At 40.7% G+C, this 22,604-nt stretch overlaps 1 protein-coding gene across 7 annotated transcripts in view; it reads right to left on the bottom strand.

Annotated features, from left to right (window-relative positions):
• The window catches only part of DNAJC6 (DnaJ heat shock protein family (Hsp40) member C6), a 157,937-nt gene that overhangs the window by 80,567 nt on the left and 54,766 nt on the right, over positions 1–22,604 (bottom strand). The window contains exon 1 of one of the 7 annotated variants that reach the window (XM_021942524.2): positions 22,186–22,584. The exons of 4 other annotated variants lie outside the window; for them this stretch is intronic. In XM_021942524.2, the coding sequence (XP_021798216.2) occupies positions 22,186–22,378 (193 nt within the window). In that variant the 5' untranslated portion in view covers positions 22,379–22,584. Of the gene's footprint in view, positions 1–21,751; positions 21,845–22,185; positions 22,585–22,604 lie in introns of those variants that run through there. 2 more of the 7 variants (XM_021942545.2, XM_021942542.2) reach the window with 2 other exon arrangements.

The following is a 22,604-nucleotide window of genomic DNA, read 5'->3' as shown; positions in this document are numbered from 1 at the left end:
CTGTACAACCTTGGGAAGTTATTTCATCTCTTTGGAAAACTTGGTTTGTAAATTGGGAATTAATAATCATACCTGCCCCCTAGGATTCATCTGAAAATTAAATAAGAGAATGCATGTTAACATATGCCTAGCAAACAAATAGTAAGCCCCAAATAAACGACAAGTATTTTTATCACTGTGACCTCCACACCAAAGATTCTGATTTTCAGTCTTTCACAGAATCCTGAGAATTTCTGGGAGATCCTGCTTTGCCACCTTTCCTAGAAATGGAACTTCATAAACCTGGGAAGCCAATGGCTATAGAGAACCAACCAGGACTTGTTTTCCTGGAGCTGAAACAGAAGGAGGGGTATGGTAGAGACTGCTATTTGCCAACCAAAATCCATTCTCCCCTCCTTGTTCTTCTTAAGAATACTTTTAGCTGGTCACTTGGACTACCAGAATAAAAGACTACATTTCCCAGGCTTCCCTTCAGCCAGGTACGACCATGTGATTAAGTTCTGACCAATGGGATGAGAGTGGAAGTGAGACTGCAACATACAGCCTGTTTCTTAGAGAGAAAAGGTAAGCCCTTCCCTGGCCTTCACATTGGCTAGAAAATGAATATTTGGATGGCCATCTTAGATGACGAGGAAGAGAGTAATATCCTAAGGATCAAAAAGCAGCGTGATAGAAGCAGCTTGGCACCCTAGCTACTTTATACAGCATCCATTCCAGATCAGATTTTTATGTGAGCAAGAAATAGGCTTTCATCTGCTTAAGCCACTGTTACGATGGCCTTTGTCACATATACAACCAAACTTCTACCCTCATAAATATTGTAGACAATGTGGACAAGGAAAAAGGAAGGCAGAACATGGTAGAGGATTGCAACACGTCCCTGGTACATAGTGACATCTCATCATTGTTTGCAGAATTAAACATCCTCTGTTGAACTCCATGCAATCAACCCAAAGTTTGGACTATTGAGGTCAGCTTCAAAAACAGGAGGCACACAGGCCAGCTGGAGAGTGTCCATAAGGAGAATGACTAGGGTAATGAAAAATAAAGAAAACCCATCTCATGAGAAAAGACTGGAAGAGCTAGAAAGAGAAAGGTAAGCCAGAAAGGCAAGATTAGGTTTCAGGTAACTCAAGGGCAGTAAGTTAAACAGGGCTTCTCTCTTTGGACTCAAGTTTCTTCATCTGTAAAATAAATAAGTAAATCCAGAAAAATCCCTTTTAGGTATAGCATGAGGGACTTATAAATTCAAAAGAATTTATGTTGCACCAAGGGACAGAACTACAAACCACCTAGATACAGAATTGAGAGAGTGAAGGGCAGATTTCCACTGAACATCAATAAACATCCCAGCAATGTTTCTTGTCCAGCAATAGAATGGCTGCCTTCCAAAGTCCAGAGCTACCTAACTAGAAGAGTTCAATCAGGAACTAGACTTGGATACAGGTCCCTAGTGGACATTCTAAGTCTTGGAAGAATCAGAACAGCTCCCTAGAGATGCAGTTCCTTCCTGCAGACAGAGCAAAAAAGGTGAACTGTGTAACAGACAGTTTTGGATTTGAATCTATTTCTGCCACTAATCTGGCTACATAATCCTGAACAACTTATTAACCTTTTTTGAGCCTTGGTTTCCTCAGTTTTTAAATGGGGATAGCGAAACATAACTTGAAGTATATTTTATTAAAATATGTATAGGAATATTTTTAATATTTGATTAAATATAATAAATATACAATTTTTTATTTTTTATTTTTTAGACAGAGTCTTGCTCTGTTGCCCAAGCTGGAGTGCAGAGGCGCAGTCTTGGCTGACCACAACCTCTGCCTCTAGGGTTCAAGCAATTCTCCTACCTCAGCCTCCCAAATAAATATAAATATTTCAATAAAATATACTTCAAGTTATGTTTTACTATCCCCATTTTATCCCCAGATGGTCTCTGGGTCAGCTGTAGCCATTTCCTCTTTTGAACAGAGCTGAAGCTATTATAATATATATCAAGCACATAGCACAATATAGGCTCGTAGCTACTTAAAGTAGTCATCTTAATCATCTTATTGCCTGTATAAATGGAGGAAAAGAAAAATGTGATGAGCTCAGAAAATGAAGTTAGTCATCCTGGTGGAAGCATCAGAAGGTAGAAGGCTGGAATTGGGCACAATCAACATAAACAAGGGCTTGCCACACAAATGCTGTGGTTGAAGTACAGGCAGGACCAAAAGCCACTCACAAGGTGGGAAACGAAGGAGAAGCAGCCATTGCAGGATCATCAGACATTGGGAAAGGACTCTCATTCAGACCTCCACCTACCCACTCACTATTTATTTATTATCTACGAGCAATTATAAAATGAGAAAACTGCCACAAAGAGGAAAATACAGAACATAATCAGGGCACAAAGAAGAAGCACCTGACCCAGACTTAGAAGGTCAGGCAAGGGTTTTCAGTGGACATGATATCTAACTTGAGACCTGCACTACCAAGGCAAAGGTGTCTGGGGGCAAAGGATGGGGAGACAGCTCAAGCTGATGATGTGTTGGAGGAGGGTAGAGAATCATAAAATGTCTCCCACTCCTCCTCTAAAATTCCTACATTCTGAGGAACCAAGAAGACTGCTAAGTCCTTCCCAATGCTAAGGTTCCACCATTATGGCCTTTTGCATTAGATGCAAAAGCAAAATAAAATAAATGTCTTACCCTTTGCGGTCAAGTCCTTTTTTTCTTTTTTCTTTTTTTTTTTTTTTGAGATGGAGTCTCGCTCTGTCGCCCAGGCTGGAGTGCAGTGGCACGATCTTGGTTCACTGCAAGCTCCACCTCCTGGGTTCATGCCATTCTCCTGCCTCAGCCTCCCAATCAGCTGGGACCACAGGTGCCCACCACTATGCCCAGTTAATTTTTTTGTATTTTTATAGAGGCAGCTGTGGATGGCAACATGGGGGTTTCTTATGGTGTTAGAATTGTTTGGTACCTTGACTGTGATTCAGGAACCCACACAGTTGAGAAAATAGTATAGAACTTAACATACACACATGAGTGCACACACAAACAAATACAAGAAACTAGAGGAATCTGAGGTGGAATGAATCAATGTCAATATTCTGGCTGTGATATTACACTAGAGTTTTGCAAAATATACCACTGGGAGAAATGGGCAAAAATTACAGGTATCTCTCTGTACTATTTCTCACAACTGAATGTGAATCTATAATTATTTCAATAAACATTTCAGTAACAAAAGTAGATGCAGATAAAGAACATAGTTACATAAAATTGTAGTTATGAAATATAAATTCATCATTAAAATTTTAGCAAAACGCATTTAAAATTTGTTAATTACTGATATCTACTACCCAAATATTGTTTTGTAATATTTTGATAGTTCCTTCATTTTTAGACTAATATATATTTTTACAATAATTTTCCTATGTAAATACAAATATATGTGTGTACATGTTTATGTAGTTTAATTCAATGTATAAAGACTATTTCTTGTTTATACTCATTTTATATTTTGAAGATCTTCCCATCATATTAAAAATTTCTTGAGCTGGGCATGGTGGCTCACGCCTGTAATCCCAACACTTTGGGAGGCTGAGGTGGGAGAATTGCTTGTGCCCAGGAGTTCAAAACCAGACTGGGTAACATGGTGAGATACCATCTCTACTATAAAAAAAAAAAAAAAAGAAGAAGAACTTTTTTGAGTTGGATACTACATAGGTATATCTTAGTTTTCTATTTGGTAATACTACACAGGCATATCTTAATATTCTATTTGGTAATACTATATAGGCATATCATAATTTTCTAAACCAATCCTCTATTTTGGGACATTTTAGGCAGTTTCAAGTTTTTTCTATTATAAATAATTCTGTAATAAATTAAATCAAACTGGTTGCCAACATTACCCAGACACGAAATGTTGAGTTAGAATGGATGGTAGAAATCTCCATCCTGACCAAACAATTCCCCTAAAACAAACATACACCCACACATAAATCATCTTATAGTTATGGAAATTATGGCTATTCTCACTTTAGGATGTAAGGACAATGCACAATTTCAAAAGTTCTATATTTAAAACAGAAAAAAAAAAAAAAAAAAGCCTGAACCACCAACCTTGCTCTAAGTCACTTTTGACCTTGTAGAATCAAGTAGAAAAAGTATAAATGGAGGAAACTCTAGAAAAAAACAATTAAGAGTTTGAAACATGACCTTGGGGAAGCAGTTTAACTATTTTAATTTTGTTTCTTTATCCATAAGTATATCCTCCTCCTTACTAGGTCCTCAGTAAATATTTCCTGTCTAAATGAATGAATGAAGTACTGGCATATGCAGGTACTCAATTGCTCACTGTTACTCAAACATGCAAAGTTCTTCCAAGCTGCTAGTTTGGAATGTCCTCCCCCATCTCCCTCTCCACCAAGAAATCTTGCCTACACTGCAAAGCCAGCACTAATGTCCCCATTCAAGAAGGCTTCATCAATCCACTTACTTTTCGCCTGTACTGTCTATTTCATAATTTTAGTTATATAGACCCTTCTTTCTACAGCTGGTAAAAGAGCAACTTGAGGGCCAGTTTTCCTCCTTTTTCATCTTTGAGTAGGGCTTTGCCATCCATCTCAACATGAGACAGGTTCCTCACATGCCCCAGTCTGTCTAAAGCTCTGGATGAGAGGCACACAAATAATACCTATATGTGTAATTGGATTCTTTCCTCCTGGAAATTGGGATTCAGAGACAGATGATCATTGAGAACTGGTTGCTTCAAGCAGTGGCATAGAAACTCAGGACCTTTGAGGAAGCCATGTACACAGAGAAGACAATAAAGCTGGTCTTCAGAGAGAGTGAAGGGCAGAGCAAATGCACAGGAAAGGAAACAAGAACTATGGGGCACTGGAGAGGGGGCTTCCAGGAGGTGATCACTTCTGGGGTACCAGGTGCATATGGGCTGGCTCCACTGCCCCTGGGCCCCAGGAATTACTCTGTGACTTTATGACAACTCCCTTCCTTTGGTTTTTAAGTAATATGTTTTAAATTGACTTTGACTAAGAAATTGATAAAGACTACAACGCTTTTTCCTCCATCCCTTTATCATTCTATTTCTTTGTATGAAAATACTCTTTCCAACTTTATCTAAAATGTTCAAATCCTACCAATCGTTCAAGACCTCAATCTAACCAAGAAGGGGCCTGTCTCTACCTTCTCTGAACTCCCTCATAGAGCATCCTGTCTGTGCTTGGCACATGTACATTAGAGCTACTCCTGTCTTCCCTTAGCCTCTTTTTAAATTATTTCCTCTCACTAGGCCTGTTTCCTCACTCAAAGTGAGTGGACTGGATGAGATTGCTGGGTGGCAAACAGGGTTCTACACAGACCCAGTTTCTGTCCCAGACAACACTGTTGTGGGGAGAAGGGGAGTGGTCCCAGAAAGCAGTGTCCAGACTCCCACCCTTACTTTAACAAGAGCTGCTGTTTTCATATACAGTCATGTGCACATAATGATGTTTAGGTCAATGACACTGAATATATGAAAGTCATCCCATAGGATTATAACAGCTGAAAAATTCCTATCACCTAGTGATATTGCAGCCATCATAACATCTTAGTACAATGCATTACCTTTTCTATATTTAGATACACTTTGATACATACTTACCATTGTGTTATAATTGCTACAGTATTCAATACATTAACATGCTGTACAGGCTTGTAGCCTGGCAGCAATAGGCTATAGCCTACATCCTAAGTGCATAGCAGGCTATACCATGCAGGTTTGTGTAAGCATACTCTATCATGTTTGCACAACAAAATCGCCCAAAGATGCATTTCTCAGAATGTATGGCTATATTAAGCTATGCATATCTGTATTTTATATACTCAGAGTCTGGTTAAGGCTATATTGAGAAAAGGAATCCAGTACTAATCAAACTTGAAACTACTAAACTAGAAAATCCATAAGGCTCCAAGATTCCATAGCAGTAGGAGTAGTACAGTACAAATAACAAAAACAAGAATGCAAATTTCATTGAGCTAGACACTCTTCTAAACACTGTGTTCGTCAACATTTTAATTATCACATAATCATATGAGGTGGATATTCTCAACTCCATCCTAAAGCAAGAGGCTAAACCACATAAGCTAGGAGTGGCAAAGCCAGGATTTGAGCCCAGGCAACGCAGATCCACATCTGAGTTCTTAACCACAGTACTATACTGTCTTCTAAGCTCCTTTAAGGGGAGATACCTTAGCTTTTGTTTCTTTTCCTTTTTTACCCCACACAGTATAGTACTTGGCCTTCTGGTCACTTAATAGTGTTTGCTGAATGAATAAATGCTTGAATGAACAAAGGAAGTCTATTTTGGATTCCATGGAAACTGAGACACAAACTTCTAGGACCTCGGCTGCCTCCAGGTGATAGCCCTAGCCAAACAGCCCTTTTATATGCTTTCCACACCATCTTCCTGAAAAGCAAAGGACCTCCTGCAGCCTGGCAGAAATTCCTGTAGGGTATAGTTTAATTTATAGGGCCAACCACTGAGTACCATTAGCTTGGTGGGTCCATAGATGCATACTTCACCAGTCTCATTATCTTCAACTCACATTCAACATATTCCCTATATCAGGGTTTCTCTACCTGGGCACTATTGACATTTTGGTCAGGAAAGTTCTTTGTTTTGAGGAGCTGTTTTGTACATTGTAGCATGTTTGGCAACACCCTGGCCTCTACACACTAAAGGCAAGTAACAATTCCCCCGACTATCGTGACAATTAAAAATGTCTCCAGACATTACCAAATGTCCCAGGAGGAGGGCATGAAACAGCCCCTTATTGACAACCACTGCACTAGCTTTTATACAAACACTGGAAAAACAATAAAGAAAAAGAAGCTGGGCACAGTTGCTCATGCCTGTAATCCCAGCACTTTGGGAGGCTAAGGTGGGCAGATTGCTTGAGCTCAGGAGTTTGAGACTAGCCTGGGTAATATGGCAAAACTTCATCTCTACAAAAAACACAAAACTTAGCTAGGCACAGTGGTGGTGTGTACCTGTAGTCCCAGCTATGAGGGAGGCTAAGACAGGAGGATCACTTGAGCTTGGGATGTAGAGGCTGCAGTGAGCTGAGATCGTGCTACTTGAACTCCAGCCTGGGTGACAGAGTAAGACCCTGTCTCAAAAAAAAATAAAAATAAAATAAAGAAAGAGAAAAAAACTTATGAACAAGCCCAGAATGAATATAACAAAGACAAGGCTCAGTGTCTTGTAAACTGAAGAGAGAAAATTCTCCACCTTGAAGAAACCTCAGGATAATAAAATATTCTCAACACTGCCTTACTTCACTTAAACTTCAGCACAGCCAACACTTATCAAGTTATCTACTATATGGCAGGGGATACAGTGAGCAGTTTTCTATACCTTATTCCATTTGCTCCTCGTAATAATCTGATAAGAAAGACATTATCAGCCAAGTATGGTGGCTCACTGTGCCCAACCAATGTTTGTAATCCCAGCACTTTGGGAGGCCAAGGAAGGAGGCTTATTTGAGCCCAGGAGGTTGAGACCAACCTGGGTATGCTCAGTAGAACCTCATCTCTACAATTTAAAAATTAGCTGGGCATGGTGGCATAGGCTTGAAATCCCAGCTACTTGGAGGCTGAGGTGGGAAGATTGCTTGAGGCCCAGGAAGTGGAGGTTGCAGTGAGCTGTGATCATGTCACTGCACTCCAGCCTGGGTGACAGGGTAAGACCCTGTCCACAAAAAAAGGAAGGAAGGAAGGAAGGAAGAAAAAGAAAGAGAGGCCGGGCGCGGTGGCTCAAGCCTGTAATCCCAGCACTTTGGGAGGCCGAGACGGGCGGATCACGAGGTCAGGAGATCGAGACCATCCTGGCTAACACTGTGAAATCCCATCTCTACTAAGAAATACAAAACTAGCTGGGTGAGGTGGCTGGTGCCTGCAGTCCCAGCTAATCGGGAGGCTGAGGCAGGAGAACAGAACCCGAGGCTGGAGCTTGCAGTGAGCCGAGATCAGGCCACTGCACTCCAGCCTGGCTACAGAGCCAGACCTCACCAAAAAGAAAAAAAAAAAAAGAAAAAGAAAGAGAAAGAGAAAAGAGAAAGAGAGAAAAGAAAGAAAGAAAGAAAGAAAGAAAGAAAAGAAAGAAAGAAAGAAAGAAAAGAAAGAAAGAAAGAAAGAAAGAAAGAAAGAAAGAAAGAAAGAAAAGAAGGGAGGGAGGGAGGGAGGAGGGAAGGAAGGAAGGAAGAAGGAAGGAAGGAAGGAAGGAAGGGAAGGAAGGAAGGAAGGAAGGAAGGAAGGAAGGAAGGAAGGAGAAAGAAAGGAGGAAATAAAGAAATTAGTCTGTTTTCACATTGCTATAAAGAACTATCTGAGCCTGGGTAATTTATGAAGAAAAGAAGTTTAATTGACTCACAGTTCCACAGGCTTAACAAGAAGCATGACTAGGAGGCCTCAGGAAACTTACAATCATGGCAAAAGGTGAAGGGGAAGCAAGACACGTCTTACATGGTGGCAGGAGAAAGTGAGAAAGAAAGTGCCACATTTTAAAACCATCAATTCTCAGTCACTATCACGAGAACAGCAAGGGAGAAAGTTGACCCCATGATCCAATCATCTCCCACCAGGCCCCTCCTCCGACAAATGGGGATTACAATTCGAGATGAGATTTGAGTGAGGACACAAAGCCAAACAATATTAAGAGGCATTATCTGTTTTACAAAGGCGGAAACTGAGGCTCAGAGAATTTAAATTATTTGCCCAAGGTGACAAAGCTAGACAGCCATGTTAAAAATTTGAACCTAGAACAACCACTGGCTCCAATTCCAATGCTTTCTCCACTCTTGTACTGCAGTATTCTACAAGAAAACTAGTAGCTATAATCAATGAAAAGCCAAAACGGTAATAAAATTTTCTCATTCACACTTTATCCATGAGACAAACAGGTATATCCTAAATGTTAACAATGGTTATTCATGGAAAAAAAGTTTATCGGTTATTTTTATTTTGTGTGTGTGTTTTCTGCCTTTTCCAAATTGTTTTGCCTTGAATATGTATTGCCTACCTAATAAAAAGTTATTCAAATTAATTTCTGAAAACAAAAATTATTCACAGAAATATCAATCTTTAATGTCAGTTTCAAGTAAACCATTATCACTTCTCACATATGAGTCTACTAAAGATTAAGAAGTTTGTCAGTACTCAGCTTTGACAAGAATGTGAGAAAACAGGTAGTCTCATATACTGTTAGAAACTTAAACAGCTGGGCACGGTGGCTCATGCCTGTAATCCCAGTAGTTTGGGAGGCCAAGGCGGGCAGATCATCTGAGGTCGAGAGTTTGAGATCATCCTGGCCAACATGGTGAAACCTCATCTCTACTAAAAATACAAAAATTATCTGGGCATGGTGGCGCATGTCTGTAGTCCCAGCTACTTGGGAGACTGAGGCAGGAGAATCGCTTGAACCCGGGAGGCGGAGGTTGCGTGAGCCCAGACCACGCCATTGCACTCCAGCCTGGGCAACAAGAACGAAACTCCATCTCAAAAAAAAGAAAAAAGTAACTTAAGTTAGTGCAAGATTCTTAGAAACAATGCAGGATCTATCATAACATGAAATGCGTATGTTCTTTCTCTCAGTAATTCCACTTCTAGGAATTTTTCCCACAGGTATACCACATATACAATATACAAAAATATATGCTCAAAGGTATTTACTCCCTATTAATAGAGGAATTGGGACAGTGGAATTCAAAACAATCATTAGAGAAAATAAGATATATCTTTAGGTACTAGTATAGAAAGTTATCTATAACAATGTTAAATAATATATCACATTATATAATAGCATGTATAGATGGATTCTAGGATAGCCAAGTGTATCATTCTATATATTATTGGATGTATGTATATGTGAGTATGTAGGACTCCATGTCTGTGTGAGAACCTAGAGAGAAAAAAATGGATTTTTATTTTCATTTTTATACTACTCTCTGAATTGTTTTAAATATTCTTTTTGTTAACACGTATCACTGCTATAAACTAAAATAGGTTTGGGGGGTTTAGTTTTTACAAGCCAAGAGGTCTGCCTTTCATGCAATGGCTTGAAAACAAAGCAAGACATAAAATAGAGCTGTCTTCTGTTATAACTGCAAATGCTCACAAAACGAGGCAGTGTGTGAAAGTTTCCCAGCCTCTGTGTGCCAATGAGAAGCATAATGGAGACAGTTCTCTCCTGGCACATTCAGAGACAAAGCCAGGCTCCTATCTCTGTTAGGAGATTTGAATGGCTGAATTTTAAGACCAATAATACAGTAAAATCCTGCTATACTTTCAAGGCAATCTAAACCAACTTCCCTAGCAATTAAAACACAACTTTTCCTGTCCTATCCCTCCAGCTTGTCTCTTCCTAAAGTAGCTGATATATCTTGGCCACAGGGTGCCCAAGATGTCAATTCCTCTTTTAAAAATCTCTCTCTCATGCCCCAATATGGCAGAAGACCTGAGTTCTGCTGCTAGTTTCACTGTGTATAAGCTCATTGAACCAACTGAACCTGCTCTCAAAACATTTTGTTAATGCCACCTACTTCACTGGATCACTGTAAGATCTGCATATGATAGAGCATAACAAAGCATGTTGCTGGTAGGGGATGCTGATAATGGGAGAGGCGATACATGTGTAGGGGCAGGGATATATGGGAAATCTTTGTACCTTCCTCTCAATTTTGCTGTGAACCTAACACTGCTCTTAAAAAAAAAAAAAAACAGTCTTTAAAAAAATTAAATTTAGGCTGAGTGTAGTGGCTCACACCTGTAATCCCTATATTTTGGGAGGCCAAAGCAGGAGGATTGCTTGAGACCAAGAGTTGAAGACCAACCTGGGCACCATAGCAAGACCCTGAGTCTACAAAAAACTTTAAAAATTAGCTGTGCATGGTGGTGTATGCCTGTAGTCCCAGCTACTTGGAAGGCTGAGGCAGGAGACTTGTTTGAGCCCAGGAATTCGAGGCAGCAGTGAGCTATGATTGCACCACTGCATTCCAGCCAGCTTGGGCAACAGAGCAAGACCCTGTCTTAAATAAATAAATAAATGTTTAAAAGGCTGATCCTTAGTGTTGAACAGTAGAATTGCTGACCTCGTCTATGATGTAGAAATCCTGCCTACCATGTGGAATGCCTAGGAAGTCACCTCAAACTCTCTCTATGCAAGCAGCCAAATGGTCTCTTAAAAACACAAACCCCATTTGTGGCCATTCCCTCCTAGTTCGCTAAGGGCCAATTATATCAGGTACACACTCCTTTCTACAAAGCTATCCCCCTTCTCCAGGTTTTTGCATTTGCTGTACCGGGAACTTGAAATGCTCTACACTCCACTCTTTCTTTTTCCTGCTTGTTTCTGTTTCTTCAGGTGTCAGCTCAAACATTATCTCCTCAGAAGGGCCTTTCTTGACCACCCCCTGGAAGATAGTTCTCCCCATCCTACTACCATCCTGAGCTATTCTCTGCTCGCTCTAGCCCTCCATAGCATTTAGCATACCATAGAACCATTTATCTTTGTTCACTGTTCATGCACTATAATCTAAACTCATAAGTGCCAAGGTCTTATCTATCTTATCCTCTACTGTATCCCCCATGACTAGAACAGTGGCAGCACAGAGTAGGCAGCCAAGAGACATTTATGCAATGAATGAATGAAGAGTATCAACTGCAAATGCATTCATTTACATTCTCACATTTCACTGTGCCTATGCAAAAGGAAGGGTCAGTATGATTTTTCTCATTTGAATGACTTGCCCAAGGTCACAGCTTGTAAATGACAAAGTTAGAGCTTACATGTAGAGTTCCTGACTCATAATTCCCTAATACTCCCACTGCTCAACAGCCTCCACTAATTTAGACATGGTAGGGTTGAAAACAGAGCAATATATCCAGGCTTCAGCAACAGGGAAGGAGAAGAGAAAGATCTGCTTTCCTGCAGAGGTAAAGTAAGAGAGACAGAGGGGAAGAAATGGTGACCTATTATCTTATACTCTCGGGCTGTGAATTAGTAAAATTCATTCCTTCATCTGAATGAATGCAGCTACCTCTGGTACTGCACCTCATGAAACCTCTCATCACCAAGTCACTGTATGGAAGGAACACGTTGCTGATCGAAGCAGCTAGTGAAATTTTAGGTAAGCCAGATGCAATTGCCTAAATTGGAAAGTGACACCAGTCTTCATGACTTTTGAGCCACATGCCACAGACTGAGAGCTAAGTCACACGCATACACATACCCCAAAACTACAGTCATCCACACATGGCATGGGACTCCACGTCTCCCAAGCATGCTGACTCACTGACTAGACAGAAGGGGAGGAGAAAAGAGAAGAGGGGAGCAGAAGAGTAGAAGAGGCAAAGGAGAAGAGAGAGGGATAAGGAAGTTGGAGATGGATAGGAAAGAGAAAAAGAAGGACAAAAGAAGAGAAGAAAGACTGCAAAAGAGGAAGAAACTAAAATAAGAATAAGGGTCAGGGAAAAATGAAGACTATTAGCTGCTAAGATTTTTGATCTAATGCCCAAGTGGCCAAATGCTAATACAAGACAGTCCTTGAGAATTTCTGGGGTCAGGGTTTTGTTTTGTTTTGTTTTGTTTTTTTCAGAGAATTCTGAAAAGAAAATTCTGGTTTCAATAATCATCTTCTAAGTTTCTCAGGTTTTTGATTATTCTTGCTGTGCCTCCATCACCAAGCAAGGAACCAGAGCCTAGGGCTCTCCCAGTGAGAAGGAGCCACCCGACACGACACCGACACCGTCCTGGCCTCAGGCCTCAGGTCTGGACTCAGCCCAGAGCCACAGAGCTTCAGCTCTAGCATTTCTGCCCATTATCTTACTCTTCCTCCAGGCAAACACAAGGCCTGCTCCTGCCTCTCACCCCTCCACAACACTCCCCTGGGCATCTGCACAGCCTAATGGGCAGTCTACCAAAAAGCTGAAAGCCTGGTGAAAGCTTGTGCCAAGCTAACAGTATCCTCAGTCCTTCCACAAATATGTTCATGGTGAGCTTGCAGCAGAGAAAAACAGTTGGTCACATTTTCCACATCTGGCTGAGACTGGAAATACTACCTTCTCTCCTGCTGCCATCCAGGCATCTCCTATACCTCACACCACACCACTGGTTGGTTGTCAGTCTGTCATTCACCTGTGCAATGCTTCCCCAGGCTGCCTTTTTTCCCAGTGTCACTGACACTGCCCTGGCTAGGGCCTTCGTTGTTTCTCAGGTCATCAGCTAAACTGCCATTTGATTGTTCTCCTGGTCCCCCACTGGCATGCTGTGTCTTCCAGCACACCCCTCCCCTTCCTCCTAAATCAAACATGCTTGGGGCCCAGGAATCTGTGTTTTCTTTTCCTTTTTTCCCTTCAAATTTTATTTTAAGTTCTGGGGAACATGTGCAGGATGTGCAGGTTTGTTACACAGATAAACGTTTGCCATGATGGTTTGCTGCACAGATCAACCCATCACCTAGGTATTCAGCCCAGCATCCATTAGCTATTCTTCTTGATGCTCTCCTTCCCCCCGCCCCACCCCAGGCCCCAACAAGCCCCAGTGTGTGTTGTTCCCTGCCATGTGTCCATGTGTTCTCATCTTCAGCTCCCGCTTATAAGTGAGAACACGCAGTGTTTGGTTTTCTGTTCCTGCATTAGCTTGCTGAGTATAACAGCTTCCAGTTCCATCCATGTCCCTGCAAAGGACATGATTGCGTTCCTTTTTATGTCTGCATAGTAGGGAATCTGTGTTTACTCAGGTAAATCTGATGCAGTCAGAGCACAGTTGGGAACCACACGTGGGATTCATCCTTCACACAGCTGTAAGTTATCTCCAGGATTCACATTTTGCTCTCTTTTCCCTGGGGCTGCAGTATGACTTTTGTAGGCCCTAGGCATTTTTACCTTCATGGACCTATTCCTCTATTAACAGGAAAAAAAAAAAAAAAAAAACCCACATATATTTTAATGAGTGCATTTGAATAAAGGTGAATTCATTATTGTTATACTCATTTATTTTATTCTGATTTTTAAAGACAATTAAAATGTAAACATTTTTGTGGATCCTAAAATTATTGTGGCTCCTAGACACTGTGCCTACTAGATAAGTCAGCCCTACCTCACCCCTGTCCCCAAATCTTCAGTGGCCTCCCAATGCCTGCAGAATGAAGTCCAATCTCCTCAAGCAGACTCATCCTAACCTGGGTCTTATCTTCCCAGCACCATCTGCTATAGCACCTCCCACCCATCTGGACTCCAGCTTCAAGCTAAATGCAATTCTCTCAACATACCATGCACTATGATGCCACTGTGCATTAGCCCAAAGCCCAAAACAAGTTTTCTTTCCTTCTTTCCCTACAGATTTCTTCCTCAAATATCAGCTTCCACCGTGGCCTTCCTTAGTCTCCGGGTTAAAATTATGGCTCCTTCTTCTGTGCCCCATTACACTTTATATAGCTATTATTACACTATTTATTCACCCTGCCTTTTGTCAAATATCTCCAATTCTAATTGCACTTTTTTCACAGCATAACACTTCTAAAATCAGGAAGTGGCTTACGATGTATGCCAAACACACATGCCAGCTACCAGGTAGAGTACTACACCATAATACACCAACAGTAATTTTCTGCACATGCGAACTAAACACTGCACAGGAGGCATTGGCTCATCCAGTTGCTTTCTTGGTGGTGATATTTGCACTGTTAATACCACATTTCAATTTTAATTTAAAGTTTCTATCTCTAGCACTTTTAAAACTATGTTCTGGTGTATTATTGAAATAAAAAGATATTTTTTGCATCTAGACTATGGCCTGTGACATCTCAGATAAAGTAACTAAAGGTAGTAGAAATTGCCAGATCCCTTCACACATGTTATGGAACTTCCTAATTCTTAGACCGTGAAGAACTTCTCCTCAGATACTGAGCTACTCTGTCAAAGCTTCCAAGTAAATTTCAGGAATAGCTGTTTAATATAAAAGAACTGTAATTTAGTTTTTTCAGAGTTACATATTTCGCAACAAGGAAATGCACAATCTAAACTCCAGGATTCTTCATCCATCTCAAACATAGCTTTTTTCCAACAGGAGTTCAAATGGTGAGCACTGATTTAAAAAAGCAGTAAGTTAGCACTAAGCTTATATACAACTGCAGACGGCCAAAGATGATACAAAGAACTTTTAATATTAAACCTGAAAATGGCTAAGATTAAAACTTAATGATATCGATTAAGAAATAGATCTATAGATAAAAGTCATCTGTTGTCAGTTCATTAAAAGAATTGTATACATTTTGAGTTCCCTTTTTTGGCTAAAAACAGTTACCTTTATGATGAATCATACGGTAGATTGTATTTGTTGGTCGAAAAAGCACAATCTTTTGGTAAGCTAATTCTTTCTTGACATGTCTATATTAGAAAACTGTTAAGGGTCTAGGCTATACGTTAACCATCTTTCTTTCACTTCCAGTGTCTTTACATATGAAAAAATGCTCATTACTGAATTGGTCTAGCTTTTGACCAACAGTTACATTTCTCTCAAACCTGGCCTCATTTCTGTTAAAACCTAGCTGTACGCTTATTTTTAGATTTGAATGGGCATATTTCATTATAAATGCCCTTTTAAAAATTCAAAATCCGTTCATGCTTTTGTGCATTCAACAAGTATTTATCAGACTCCTAATAAATGCCAAGCAATGACAAGACTACAAAGGCAAATAAGACCCAGCCTTGCTCTGAACTTTACTTACAGACTAGAGGGAGAGACAGGCCAGGCAGCATATCACAACTCAGTGTGATGAGAGCTGTGATAGGGAAGTAAAGGCTGCTGAGGAGCATGGAGAATGACCATTGCATGCAGTTTGGGATTAAGGAATACTTAAGCTAAACCCTGAAGAATGAATAGGAGATAACCTGGAAAAGTGGGCGTCTAGGGGTCTATGGGATAAGTTGGCCTCAGTTGAGGGAACAGTGTATGCAAAAACATAAAGATGGAGGTGCAGACTGGGGAGGGGATCTACCAGTGGAGAGACAACAAGTTTTGTTGGGCCAGCTTTCAGAGGTGCCACAAATGGCTTCTGATGTCCTGTTAAGAATACCCTGGACTTTATCCTAAGAGCAGTGGGGATCCATTTTCATTTGCAAGCTATTTTTCCAAAAACACATAATGCTTCATCAATTATATTGTTCTCTCAGTGCTGTGTCAAGTCTTAATCAGTTTTATTCAATGCTGTTTTTGCTCTGTCTTCACTTCCAGTGTTTTTAAATTATTTATATTTAAGTGAAGAAAACATATTTGTACTTTCATGGGATTAAAAAACAACTGAACTTCTTTTGGTTCTCTCAATCACTCCTATTTTTCCTTGCCTCAGAGAAAGAAGCAAATAAAAAAAATTCACTACTAAATTCTTCATTTGCAATCATATGGGCCTTTCTCTATGGCATTTTACTCAATATAGACTAAGTAGAGCCTGTGTAACCTCACGCAACTTGCTTAACCTCTCTGTGCCTTAGTTAACTATAAGACGACAGTTACTATCACCTACCTTATAGGATTCTTATGAGGGTTAAATATGATACCATATGCACAGTGTTTAGCATAATCTCTGAATTATAATAATTAAATTGTAGCTATTTTTGTCACTAAGCATTATTGAACAATGTACACATATGTACATGGTTAAACTTTGAATTTGTATTTTATTATAATTCTAATGGTATACATATACATATATGTATAAAGCATATATATTTACACACACTTATGTTGTATGTTGAAAGTCTTTCCAGAAACTTTTAGTAGGAGTTATCTCTGAGGCAAGGACCTAAAGGATCAGGGAGGGGAGAGAGCACTTTATTTTTCTCATTTTATTCCTTTCTATAATCTTTAATTCTTTTTTAACCTTTTATAATAAAATTTGGTGAAAACCCCTGTTGTGCAAAATCAAAAAAAAAAAAATTATTCTCAAAGCTTAAGATAATTATATGGAAATCATTTTATATAAAGAAAAAAGGGTGTAGAACTTAGGCTTGCTTGGGCTAGAAAAGAGGAAAATTAAGACTAAGGGAGAATTAGTATCTGTTCTCAAAAATCTGTTGTCTGAGGGCTACCGTGTGAAAGAAGGATTGGATATAAATTGTATCTAGAGAACAGAAAGGCTGATTTTGCCCAAATAGAAAGAACTCTGCACTCATGAGAACAGTTCAAAGACACTGCCCCAGTGGCAAAAGCTCCATCACAGAAAGTGTCCACCATTGGCTACCTAGCCAACTTTCTGAGATTTGGTTCCAGGGATTCTCCTTCCAAATCTGTGAAATCTGGCAGTCTCCAAGCATTTGAAATTTGAAACAATCGGACATATCTTGTTCTGTTATCCAGTAACTGGTGCATTTTAAAATGATTATCCAGAAACATCCAAACTATACCCACACATTAAATAAGTTACATAAATTGGCTGGGCATGGTGGTTCACGCCTGTAATCCCAGCACTTTGGGAGGCCGAGGCAGGCGGATCACCTGAGGTCAGGAGTTCAAGACCAACCTGGCCAACATGGCAAAACTCCGTCTCTACTAAAAATACAAAAATTAGCCTGGCTGGTGGTGAGTGCCTGTAATTCCAGTTATTCAGGAGGCTTAGGCAGGGGAATCGCTTGAACTAGGAGGTGGAGGTTGCAGTGAGCTGACATCATGCCACTGCACTCTAGCTTGGGCAACAGAGTGAGACTCTGTCTTAAAAAATAAAAAATAAGTTACATAAGTCAACTTTGCTTCCAACCTACAAGACTTTTCAATGGGCAGGTATTCTTAAGAAAGGATTATTAGTACTTATAAGTTTATTATACTTCCATGAAGCACACAGTCATCCAAACACATATCTCATAATGTTGGAACCTGGTTCAAAATGTGGATGCTGTGTTTAAACACCAACTAAAATAAACTTTGTTAAAGGCAATTTTTGTTTCTAACCAGATGCACACTACATGGTATTTTAGCATTGTTCATTATCCTTATTCTTTAAAAAGTATTAATATCTGTTTCTAGATTTTAATTGGACTACTCTTTTTCAGCTTGTCATTATGAACTTGGTAAATTAAGCCCAATATTGGAACACGTTAGCAGCTCAATGTTGAAAGTTCTACTTTTGTGGTTCTACTTGCCTTGAAAAGTGGGAAGAGAAATAGGGGGTTTTCAGCTAATGAATTGGGGCAGTGCAGTGCCTTTGAGATATGACAGGATGACCTTTAAATGATGGCCTTTTCTAGAGAATAATTTGAATGAAGAGAAAGTGAGCCAGGGAAGGCAGAGAGCTCTGGAAGTCACAACTGGCTAGGAGACTGCTCTGGTATCTACCACTTGAGAGCTGCTGACTTAGAAAGCCATTACATTCCTCTGAACACCTGACCCTCTTTTATCTAAAAACAGGGGGGAAATCAAAGTAGACAAAATTGTTTCCATTTCAAAATCAGTTGATATTGTGCCTACCCAAAAGCTTAGTTCAATGGGGAAAAACTCAAACCTTTGAGTCAGAAGAAGACCTAAGTCTGGCTGTCATTATCTATCCTACCTTTGACAGATCTCCTACCACCTCTGAGAATAAGTTTCTTCATATGATAAATTGAAAGGGCAAGATACAAAGTAAAGAAAAACTGCAAATGTATTTTTATATTGTTTTCAGCCTCATCTAATGATCTGTGGTAAGAACAGTTATTATGATTCCACTTTTATAAATGGGAACAGGCCAGGCATGGTGGTTCATGCCTGTAATCCCAGCACTTTGGGAGGGAGGCCAAGGGGAGTGGATTGCTTGAGCCTAGGAGTTTGAGACTAGCCTGGGCAACATGGCAAAAATCCCACCTGTATAAAGAAAAAAAAATTAGCCAGGCATAGTGGTTCATGCCTGTAGTCCCAGCTACTCAGGAGGCTGAGGCAGGAGAGTTGTTTGAGCCCAGGAGGTCCAGACTGCAGTGAGCCATGATCGCACCACTGCACTCCAGCCTGGGCCAACAGAGCAAGACCCTGTAATCACAGCACTTTGGGAAGCTTAGGCAGGCAGATCACTTGAGACCAGGAGTTCAAGATTAGCCTGGCCAACATGGTGAGAGCCCGTCTCTACTAAAAATACAAAAATTAGCCAGGTGTGGTGGTACACGCCTGTAATCCCAGCTACTTGAGAGGCTGAAACACGAGAATTGTCTGAACCAGGGAGGTGGAGGCTGCAGTAAGCTGAGATCGCACCACTGCACTCCAGCCTGGGTGACAGAGCTATCTGTCTAGAAAAGAAAAGAAAAGGATTACTAGGTTTTTCAATGAGTAACAATAATGCAGAGGTTTGATCCCAAGTCTCCAAGCACAGACACATGCTGCTTCCCCAACCTATTTAATAAAATTCTGGGGAAATGAAATAAGAGAATTGTCCAAGTGTTCTATTATAAACAGTCTTACAAGTTTAAGGTATCATTAAGACTAAGCTTTAAATTATCTAGAGAGATATCAACATATTTTTTTCCACTCATTAACATTTTTATCAGAGCAAAAGTCCCATAAACCACTGATCCTATTCAGCATGTCACAGTATAATCAGTTTAATAATTGGCAGATTACTGCCACTTTCGAAATGATACATGAGCTTAATTAGATATACTAAACAAATGAATACATTTACACTGCACAGGCCACACTTTGAGGATCTCAGAAGAAAGAACTATAATTAGGCAAGACAGATATAGTTGTACTAGTAAAAGAATTCTACTCTTAGAGTCCAATCCTTCATTCAAACCAAACAAATCATTCTCAGTTGAAAATATGCATCAAAATCATCGTAAGATACCCTGTACTTCTACAACAAAGCCACAACATCCCCCTAACAAAATATAGGAGTGAACAGTGGATAAGGGGAGGAGAAAAGGAATCCCTGCAGCCTCTTCACACAATGCCTCTTTGATCAAGTTTAAGAATCAATTCCTGGCAATAGCACTTTAGAGATAACAATATTCTTAATGAAACACTTTCCCACCACAACAGGTTATTAAAGCAATCCATTATTCTTCTCTCCACCTATTAAAAAAGTCTGATTTAGTGAAAAAGACAATCCTCAAAAATCCAGGACTTACCATAGGCTGCTCTGTGTTACAGTTACTTGCCCCCACTGACAGTCCCCTAAAGGCCAGAAGGGTCTCATTCACTACTGTGTCCCTCACAGTGCTTGGCAAATAGCTGTGCTCAGAAAATGTATCTTGAATTTATTCTACAATGTAACATATGTCAAAAACCAATTTCAACTCTTAAAATAATAATCTCTATGGAAAAAGGAAAACACATGAATTTCATATTTCTTTCATTTTCTTGAAGTGAGGCTCCTTCACACTCATTTGGAATGTGTTTGTTTTCATTGCAATTGTTTACATGCTCACTACATGTAAACATTATTATGGTAGCATCATTCAGAGAACATGAATCCTTTTAAGATTTAAAGGAGATTACATCCAGTCAAAAGATGGATTACATTTTGATATATCACAGATATGAAAAAACATAAATTGAATAACCACGTACAACATCGATAAAAAAAAAGTACTGCCTGGGTGCAGTGGCTCACGCCTGTAATCCCAGCACTTTGGGAGGCCGAGGCGGACAGATCGCCTGAGGTTAGGAGTGCAAGACCAGCCTGGCCTACATGGCGAAACCCCATCTCTACTAAAAGTACAAAAATTAACTGGGCATGGTGGCGGGTGCCTATAATCCCAGCTACTCAGGAGGCTGATGCAGGAGAATCACTTGAACCCGGGAAACAGAGTTTTCAGTGTGCAGAGTTCACACCCCTGCACTCCAGCCTGGGCAACAGAGCAAGACTCCATCTCAAAAAAAAAAAAAAAAAAAAAAAAGTCCTGAAACCATCAATCCCTTAGGGATCATTTCAGTTTTATTTAAAATGGTCTAAGAGAATGTCCCATCAATATCGTGGTTAACTTCAATAAGAGCTTGAGTGAGTAGAATTTGCTTTCAGTCCAGGACATTTGGGCATCTGTGGACAATATTTCATCCCACTTTGGGACAAGGAAAATAGAAAATGATAGCCCAAGGAGAGCCATTACACAATTAAAATAAACAAGCATTTGTTTGCAAAGCAGCACATTTAAATTCAGCCTGATTTCATTACTGTTCAAATGACCCCATATGAATCTTTCCTCTGGAATCCTCAGTTGTCCAGTATTAAAGTTACCGATGTAGAAGCAACCACCGAGGACTTCAATTATAAATATCTCTGTAAACAATTCTCCGAACCCGATTCCCTGCAGAGGTAAGCAAATAGCTATAATAATACTCCTAGTCCAACATGGATATATTAAATGACTGTTTTGCTATTAAAATCGCAAATGCCAACAGCAGTTTCAAGAGAGGACTCTAACTTGCCAAAACATCTTATAAAAGACAGTTGCAAACCCAGATACAAAGTTTAGAGGAATTTCCATTGTCCCTACATGTAAAGGTTTATGAAATCTGTACATTCAATGCAAAAGGATAAACAAGATCAAAGCCAACACAGGAAATAAATTTAATTGTGCAAACAGTAAAAGCTGTTTTAGTAAAAGAGCTCTAGATCCCAGGTTAAAAAGTGCAGGGAAAAGGTAACATTAACCCTAGCAGACGGCTGAGTTAAGATGTGGCAGAGCTTTACAGAATTGCAAATAGCATCGGCATTGCAAGAATAACAATTGGAATAAATACCGTCTGCATGCTGCAAAAACAATCAACGCACTTGCTCCTTCACCTCTCCCCCTCATCCAGCTGGGCAGTGAAAGCAGCTGCCTCTCCCAGCCCTCTTCCCAAGCTGTTCTTCGCCCCACCCGCTCGCCTCTCTTCTCCACCCCTCCCCTCCTCCTTCCCTCCCCCTCCCCGCCCCCAGTTGCCGTATTCAGCAGTCTAGAGAGATTAGGAGGCGCTCGCTACAGTCTCTGGGCCTCAGGACTATCTAACGTTTTCTAGCTCCCTGGATGAGAGAAATTAGAGACTCGACACCCAGGTGGGATTAGAAGCCTTCGCCTCCAGCCCGGCTCTCTCGCAAACCGGGTTGGGGGCCCCGGGGGGCCTCGGGCCGGGCGACTGGGAGGCTCCAGAGGCTGCGCCGGGCTCAGCGTTGCGCTCCCCGCGGGCAGCGCTACCTGAGCTGTCCATGGTGCTGGCGCGGTCCGGAGGCTGCCGGGCGGGACTCCGCGCCGCTGCCCCGGCGTTCACTCTCTGCTTGCCGCCAACCCCGCCGCTTCCCGCACTTAAGTCCCCGTTACTGTCCACCAGCTGCAAAGATTCATAACCATCGTTGCTGGTCTTTTTCCGGTAGCTCCCGAGGAGGCTCATGGGCAAGCCCGAAGAAGAGAGAAAATAATCAACCTGGGAAACGAAGGGGGAGATGGAAGGTGGAAAGGGCTGAAGAAGAAATTTAAAAAAAAAAAAAATCAAGCGCCCGACATGACGCAAAGAGGAGGGAAAAGAAGGAGCGGCCACCGGAGAGGAGCTTCGCCGGGCGAGGCAAAGCCGCCGCCCTGGGCAGAGCTCGGCTTGGGGCGCCGGCAGAAGGGAGGGA

This window comes from Papio anubis, chromosome 1, assembly GCF_008728515.1.
Source record: "Papio anubis isolate 15944 chromosome 1, Panubis1.0, whole genome shotgun sequence".
NCBI lineage: Eukaryota > Metazoa > Chordata > Mammalia > Primates > Cercopithecidae > Papio > Papio anubis.
Note: the sequence above shows the minus strand (reverse complement) of the source record. Positions and strands in the feature narration are given on the sequence as shown.